The sequence below is a fragment of the Gadus macrocephalus genome, chromosome 22 (assembly GCF_031168955.1).
Source record: "Gadus macrocephalus chromosome 22, ASM3116895v1".
Classification (NCBI taxonomy): Eukaryota; Metazoa; Chordata; class Actinopteri; order Gadiformes; family Gadidae; genus Gadus; species Gadus macrocephalus.
This window is the reverse complement of record NC_082403.1, coordinates 14,788,668-14,797,101: the sequence shown is the minus strand read 5'-3', so window position 1 is coordinate 14,797,101 and position 8,434 is coordinate 14,788,668. Positions and strand designations below refer to the sequence as shown.

The following is an 8,434-nucleotide window of genomic DNA, read 5'->3' as shown; positions in this document are numbered from 1 at the left end:
AAATGCAAAATGCAGGGTGGAGGGCGGCTGTTGATCAACAGAAACCGTTTGGTTACATCGCGTCACCCTGTGAGCTCGTAAATAACACAGAGTATAATGACTTCTGTTCAGATGTGCTCTTAACTATTACCCCCGACGTGTGGACATCCTCATGTTTTGATTTCCTACCCCCTGTGATATTCTTCTTGCGGCGTAATTGCATCTGTCCGCCGGTTCATTGAGCTGACGGATATCTAGCGCAGTACGGAGAGCGCAGGAGATCCTCCAAAGATCTGTGGGCCCGCGATGCCTCATATCTGCGATTCCTCTTCTTAAATTGTAAGCCCCCATCGAAGTTTAATCAGTGGTTGTATTTCATCTCAAGACCCACCCAACCTCTTGCCATCCGGACAGACAAGCTGAAGTTTTATTTTCCAAACATAGGTATGCTTATTGATGCGTTCCTATCACTTCCCCTCGGAAAATAACTTGCAGCTCTATAAATCGCCTGGCCTGTTCTGGTCTACGTCCGCAGGCCACAATCACAATCTGTATCATGGACAGCTATTCTCCCACACTGCCATTCTACATCACTTTGAATGTTAAAAAATGTTCAGTGGTAATCCTGAAGATAGTGGGGGTGTCCGTTTTCGTAGTACAAAGGCCGGAGAAGGTGCTTTGACAGGAAACACAAAGTACTGAACACAATTCTATTTCAGGATTAAAAAAAATAATATTCTCCCCAGTTTATTCCAAGTTTCCAGTAAGCGTTAAACTTCAGTATTCATTTAAAGGGCTTGCTCAACGCCATGAAGCCATTATTCGGTTTGCCACCACACTGCAAACTAAGCATGGGCTCTTCCTTCTCAGAACCAGCCATGCTTGTTTTTATAATGGATGTGATTTCAGAGCCACTACCTGTCAGCCTGCTCTTCTGGCATGTGATTTATTACAAAACAGATCAGAAATGAAAGTATAAAAATGACAATGCAGATAAGCAGCTCGATGAGTACACTGATACGGCAGCACCCAATGGTTCTGATGGCAAGGTGATAAAAAGGAAATTCAAACTCTTTGGCAACAAAACAGCGCCATTTGTCATCAAATAAGGACGCTTGTTATCATCCCTTTTGCTTGGCCTCATCATCCGTCTTCCTTTTAGCCTGTATCACCATCAATCTGGCCTCATTTATTTTAATTGTCTCGTGTTTGCTAAACTGGCAAAGTCAATGGAGGACAATAGCAAAGAGGCTAATTTGGAAAGTGAGCCATGGGAGGTATTGTGGAATTTCTTATATCCTGCACATCATTGCTGTTAGCCCAACAACCTCCAAGTCAAAAGTGGTGCACAATAGCAAGGGGAAGATCCAAACAGGCAGCAGATAATAAATAGACACAATATGGTGAGTTTTCTTTACAGCCAACTGTTGGAATTAACACTGCTTAGAGAACGATACGCACTTGAATATTAAACACTAAATTAAACATTGTAGCAAATACGTTTCAAATGCTACTTTATCTCACAACATGCAACCATAACAAATGAATGAATCAGTCTGCAATTAATGATATGTGAACAAAGAGTTTGCTAAATTTGTATTAGTTTTGTTTGGCACAACACATGGGATAGAAAAGCTGTTTCAACTATATTAACTTACTGAACAGCAAAACACAGACACAAGGAAATCAATATGTGAAAGGAAACACACATTCAGTAATTATGCCATCGGATATCTACATGCTGTGCACTAGCAGATCTGCATTTCTTTGCAGTAAAGCTTATGTTTCTTTGGCAACACACCAAAAACCCAAATCAATCAATATTTTTAATTACTGGACTAACTTTTACTCAAGCTCTTCCACACACAGGATTCCCTCAAAATGATTCCGTGCTGTGACGATAAGAAACAGAATGAAACCAATTAGAACCATTCATTCTGATTCACATGTAAACAAAAGAGAAAAACTTTCTTTAACTAACTAAACCAGTAACCTTAATTTTCATTGTGACTTTTCAACGATAAACAAATGTTTTGCATCTAAGCATTGCAAAACATTGGGGATTGGCATCGATGGGAAAATGGATTCACAGACAAACCTAACCTAAACAAAGAGCTGTGCTTGAAGTCCAATTGTCACAATGAAATTGGTTTTGTATGCCATTAGTATTTGCCAGCGGCAAAAACATTGATTTATATTTTTATCAGAATATAACCATGCTAGAGACAGAATTATTGTTTTGATTGTTTTCTTTATCGGGGTAAGGACCCTATCTTAGGTTTACCGTGATGGCTTTGCCTCTTGGTACTATGATGCAATGTTGTAACAAACAGCTTGTCAATCTAGCTAAATGAGTCCGTCTCTTACCTGTCTATTGGAATAATAGCTGTGGGCGGCTTCAATGCCCTTTAAGCCAACACTCCCCGCCTGGCTGGCCACACCAAGCACATGATATTCTGTGGAGCCCAAGGCCCTGTCCATATATCGTTCCATCGTTCCCTGTATAGCGTACCATTATATATATACTACAAAATACCATGTTGTAGTGCAGTTGGAAATCTGAGTTTACTAATTCTAATACATAATTCACTACTTTCACTACTTTATTTTTTGATCTGATTTCCCCACAATATCCCGTAATGCATACCAATTTTAATTTCCTATTCATCCATACATCCAGTGACAATTACACGTGTCTGTTTGTTGATAACAGATACATATATATATATATAATAAGTCATTTATCCAAAATCCCCCTATTCCTTGCCTTCCTTGTTACCTTAATATTGTAGGTTATAGTGTCCACAATAAAGGGAATAGGAAATTAGTGAACAAGTGAATGACTTTGAACCAGACTCCAGTATCGTGAAGAGTGGAATCAGAGGGTCCAGGACCCTGGACAGCATCCCTCAGACCAAAGGCTCTGGTTGCCATCAGCATTGGTTCAAATAAATATGGTTCCTCCTTCTTGCGTCTGATTGGACATGGTAGTCATGAACATCTGAGAATGGGTCAAGTGTCTTCCACTCAAACCCCATTTACTGGGTGCACTGGGAAATTTGTTTTCCTACAATTTTAAAGTGTGCAAGGACATTTTAAACAAATTGATAATACAATTTAACTTAAATAATCCTACCTTTATCTTGGTTGAATTAAAGTTTATGTAGGTATGACTCAAGAGCAGAAAAGAGTGGCAGAGAGCAAGGCATTGAAACAAACCTAAAAAAGCTGCTCTGCGCCCTCCCTCTGTACATTTCTCCACCATCGAGGAAGGCTGCATTTGATGCACCTGTAATTAACAGGCAATACATTTTCCCTGAACCAATCACTTAAAAGATGTCCTGGTTGGTCAGAAATGAACTGGAAGTGGTCTTAAAGCTAAATTGGCTAATACAGACGCAGGTGCAGTCAACTCAAAAGAGATATTCTCAAAGGCATTTCAATCACAAATAACTGACTGCTGGCTAAGCCATTTGTAAGGTATTGCATTCAAATAAAAGCTCTTAAATCTAACCTTAAAGCACCTTCGAGGTTGCAATGTGTAAGATTGAGCTCTTCACAGTTTGTGGGCGGGAGTTTTCACAATTCAAAAGCTCAATAACAGTGTTTTGTCTGCTCTCACTGGCTGTGAACTGATTAGCCAGGCCGGCTGGCTGGCGTGAGGGAGAGGGGTGTCAATAGTACGATTTATGCACAAAGAGGGAAAGGAGAGTGGTACAGCTGACCAGCCTTTTTATCAACATTTTGTAGTCCAGATGAAAACCTGATTGTACAAATCCCTACACATAATGCACTGCTTTATATACATAACTGTTAGAGTAGTGTTTATCTGATGTATACTTATTTCACCATTATATCGCGACGATGCATACTTTAATTTCCATTTTCATCCATACATCTGGTGGCATTTAACATCTATTTTTTGTACACACAATAGAGTATATATATAGTGAGATTATTTTAAACAAAGAGAGTGGTACGGGCTGACCAGCATGTTTTATTTGTAGAATATATCAATTATATGATTCATTGATGTTAATAATAGTAAAATAAAAGCAATTTAAAATTAAAGGATGAACCTCAACCTAAAAACATTTATATGTATATCTATATACTATATTAACAAATATGTATGATTTGTATTTTAAAACACACCTACTATATGAGAATGAGATGCACAACCAAAACATGTAAACATCTCTTTTGGAACAGAGATGGACAGGGTCGCAGAATAGAATAAGACGACTTCTTATGTTATTAATTAGCATTTACTGAATTATGACTCACTGTGGTCTGAGAAGAAAAAAAACGACAACACATCCTCGCCGTTTCCATGACAACCTCCTCCAGTTGACTGGACGTCGGGATGCTGCATGCTATGCTACGCTGTGCACACACCATGGTGTAAGGAGACCTCCTTTGTTCCGTTCAGTAAAAACGACCCAAAACTGACAAAGTGAGTGACGCTTTCGATATTATTATTCTTCGTGGACATGAAACGTGTCGTTATTCAACGGAGGAGTGTTTGCATTCAGAAGCATGACATATTTGCAGGGATTCTGCTGCTTCATTAGCATGCTAACGGCTAAGCTAGCTCGGCTAGCTCTGCTCCTCCCATTAACCAGTCGAGCAGGGCTAGCTGGTTAGTAGCGGGGCTAGTAGCTCCGCTGGCTAGTGCTAGCTGCATGTAAAAGTTGAACGTTCCGATATTCCATCCGGTTATCCTCAGTGCACATAAACAACGTTGTGTGTCAGACAGTATATCACAGTGTTTAAACAGGTTGATTTTTGCACATTTACATTCATAAACATTCGGTTAGCGTGGTCTGTTAGCAGTCTTTAGCTTGCGAGGAACATCAGAAGACAGGCTGCTTTGTCTTTGTCTGCTAGCAGCTGATTACAGTCACACAGCAGACGAGCCTTCAGTCTATAGACGGTGACTGATATGCTTCAAGGGCCGTTCAATACGTACAACACTATATTCCAACACTAAAGGCACCAAAACATGATGCTACTACTCCATTAAGCTTACAACTAAATTACAAATGAGGATGTAATGAAGTACAGAAACCACGGCGGTTTCTTCATGTATAATATAAATATATAGTTACGTTTGACACTAGTAGATATTTCAACCACATAAGTAGGAATGTCACACTGATAATAATAATATACCTAATAGTAATACGAGGATGATTGAGATGTATTCAGTGTTGTAACGTTCCCAGGATAAATCAAGCATCAGGGAGGTTGCCTTAGTGTTATTTAATTGAAGGCAGCTACTGTAATGCATTCATCTGCTTTCTGTGTGTTGGTTAACATGCATGGCATGCACATTTTATAACATCAAACAATAATTAGCCTCTGAAACTGGTCAATTTACTTTTTCCTCACTGTTCTACAACCACTGATAATTTTTAAGAACGTGTGACTCATATTCATTATCACTACATGCTGATGTTTAAGACTAAAGCAATATGAATTCAAACATATGAAAATGCATATATTTAGCCCTTACTGTGTGTGTGTGTGTGTGTGTGTGTGTGTGTGTGTGTGTGTGTGTGTGTGTGTGTGTGTGTGTGTGTGTGTGTGTGTGTGTGTGTGTGTGTGTGTAATGCAACCTCAGGGCATCCTTTCAGCAGAATATCACAGACATGATCAGCCATTTAATTGCCAGACAGATGCACTTTGGCATGCTTTTTCCGATGATATTTAAATACAGCAGAGTAGGAGCGCTGTATGTTTCTGCCACGCTGCATTTCATCCACTGAACGTCTCTCTGCCTGACTTAGTGGACCGTGGCTTGAAGCGCCGGCAGGTGAAGCCCCTCGCCGCCTCCCTGTTGGAGGCCTTGGATTATGACAGCTCGGATGACAGTGACTTTGAAGTGGGCGATGCCTCAGGTAAACCACAGCGTGTGTCATTCCTAACACTTCGGCTCACACGGGTTCTCCTTTTATTGTCGCCTCCTTCATCTTGTGCACTCACTTAGGATGTGTAATGGTGTCGTGTTTCAATTTTTTCTGTAATCTTTTTGCAATAAGAAAGGAACACACTTCTTTATGCTGCATGAAACCTGGCCAATGGGGAGGCCCCTCGGACAAGACAGGGCCTCCGTTTGATAGACTCCCTGAACTACAAGGCATTGACGGATGCAGATCAGGATGACCAGCGGCTCTGTTTCCACGGCCCTCTACTGAAGGCTCATTCGTATGTTTAGAGTTCTAAAAGCCTTTCCTCTTCAGCTTCAGACGTCACGGGCATCGGGAGCGACGACGAGGGCTCCAGAGGCAGCGCGGCGGGCTCCGACAGCGACTCGGACCACGCCGCGTCGGCCCGCCGCGGCGTGGAGGAGGCCGGGAAGGAGCCGGTCACCTCGGACTGCGTGATCGTGGAGGAGGAGAAGGGAAGGCCCTCCTCGGACGGCTCCGGCAAAGAACCCGCCGCCGCCATGGCCGCCAAGGGCCGGCGCAAGAGCAGGAGGAGCTCGGACACGGAGGCGGCGGCGGGCAGCGGCGGCGAGGGCTCGGGGTCGGGCTCGGGGACCGGGGACGCGGACGGCAGCGCCGAGGCCGGGGCCGCCGCCGCCGCCGCCGCCGCCGAACCCAAGAAGTGGAACTTCCGCCGCAACCGGCCGCTGCTGGACTTCACCACCATGGAGGACCTGAACGAAATGGACGACTACGACAGCGAGGACGACAACGACTGGCGGCCGGCGGCGGGCAAGAAGAAGAACAAGGCGGCGGCGCAGAAAGGCCTCGGCGGCACTGAGGGAGAGGAGGGGGGGAGCGGGACAGACGACGACGATGACGACGACGGGGACAATGACGACGACGATGATGACGAAGACGGGGATAACGATGACGACGACGACAAGGATGAGGACAAGGAGGGCAACAGCAGCAGCAGCGACAGCGACAAGGAGATGAGCAAACCCAAGAAGAAGGCCAAGAACAACAGCTCCTTTGACGACGAGCTGACCAATGACAGCACGTCCCAAGAAAAAGGCAACAAGGTGAGTGTGTTCCTGGGCTAGTAGATGATGTAAACTAGATCAGGTAGGACTCCTCACCAAGGTGGGGAACCAATCCCATTCGTCCCGTTGCTTATGGCTCAAATCATCATGCATTGTGTAATTTGTGTCTTTTTATTTGATGAGCTTGACTCTTTGTTGCTGGTACAACTACGCAAAGATCAAAGATCAAGCAGCTGATAGCATTTAGTAGCTCTTATACATGACTAGATATCGTAGATGTTTGCAAATATAAAATCGATTTACATTGTCCTAATGTCTTGTGTAGGATTTTACCCAGTCACAATTCAGGAGACACCAGGCTTTTTCAGCAAACCTTGATCAAGGTTTGCATGTTTCCTGCCAAAAGAACTCCCTTTTTCTGCCAACCCAAACTACTGCAAACGATCACAAGGCTGTGTTATGGCTCACACGTAAGCTACTTTGTTTGGCAGCACATAACAGCAAACACACAAACAAACGAGGCACAAAAGTTGTCCACTCCTAATCCCGGTGAAAGTTTGGATGGTATCAGGGACAATCCCGGGAGGACAAACCCGGGCTCTCTGCGCTAATCGACTTAGAGCCGTGTCCATCATCATTGTGGATGGGATTTACCCAAAGCCAAGCGCCCAATGCGCGGTCAGCAAATCGGGGGTTACGGGCGGGGGCGCGGTGCAACGTGGTTCACTGGTTTTCTCGCTGTCTCTCCCCCCCCCCCCCCCCCCCCCCCCCCCCCCCCGGGTCTCCGGCAGGATCCCTCGCTGGAGCTGGCCCAGACCTGGAGCGCCCAGCGGATGGAGCACATCCTGATCTGCTGCGTGTGTCTGGGGGACAACAGCGAGGACGCCGACGAGATCATCCAGTGTGACAACTGTGGCGTGACGGTGCACGAAGGTGAGCGGCCACCTGTTGACTCGCCGTATCTGAGACGGGCACATGCATCATGGGCTTCCCGGCATGGGGTTGGCATGGCAGCCATTAGTTCCTCCCTCATGGATATCCAGATATGTTTAACGTTGCCGATGTTAGGTAGACGAATCCGAAGATACTTGAATCATCCCTGAGGGGGAATGAAGGTTTCACAGCAGATCACATCTCACACAATAGTCTTCTCATAATAAGGAAATAGTGAGTGACAATAGAATCCAAAAACCTCTCTATCGGAGAAATATAAATACAGAGTTCTAATTTTAAGACCTAGGTATTCTGGCCATGTAAACCATGGCCCAAACATTGGAAAGTGTTGAATGCTCAATTACTCCAAAATGGTATGAATTGGAAGACATTTTCCTTTATCATAATAAATGTAGAAACCAAACTCCCAACTAGTTAAATGTTTTGCCAGCTTACCAGCTGTTCATATGGTAGCAGTCCTCTCTACAATGTGTATATTTATTGCTAGACAAGGGTTTGTTGAGTGTTTGTTGAACAGCTTACCAG

The 8,434-nt window shown here is 44.0% G+C and overlaps 1 protein-coding gene across 2 annotated transcripts in view; it reads left to right on the top strand.

The window, feature by feature from the left end:
• Positions 1–4,288: 4,288 nt before the first annotated feature.
• The window catches only part of phf14 (PHD finger protein 14), a 61,588-nt gene continuing 57,442 nt past the window's right edge, over positions 4,289–8,434 (top strand). For both annotated transcript variants that reach the window (XM_060042960.1, XM_060042961.1), the window contains exons 1-4: positions 4,289–4,435; positions 5,772–5,882; positions 6,225–6,994; positions 7,747–7,888. In XM_060042960.1, coding sequence (XP_059898943.1) covers position 4,435; positions 5,772–5,882; positions 6,225–6,994; positions 7,747–7,888 — 1,024 coding nt within the window. In that variant the 5' untranslated portion in view covers positions 4,289–4,434. The remainder of the gene's footprint in view (positions 4,436–5,771; positions 5,883–6,224; positions 6,995–7,746; positions 7,889–8,434) is intronic.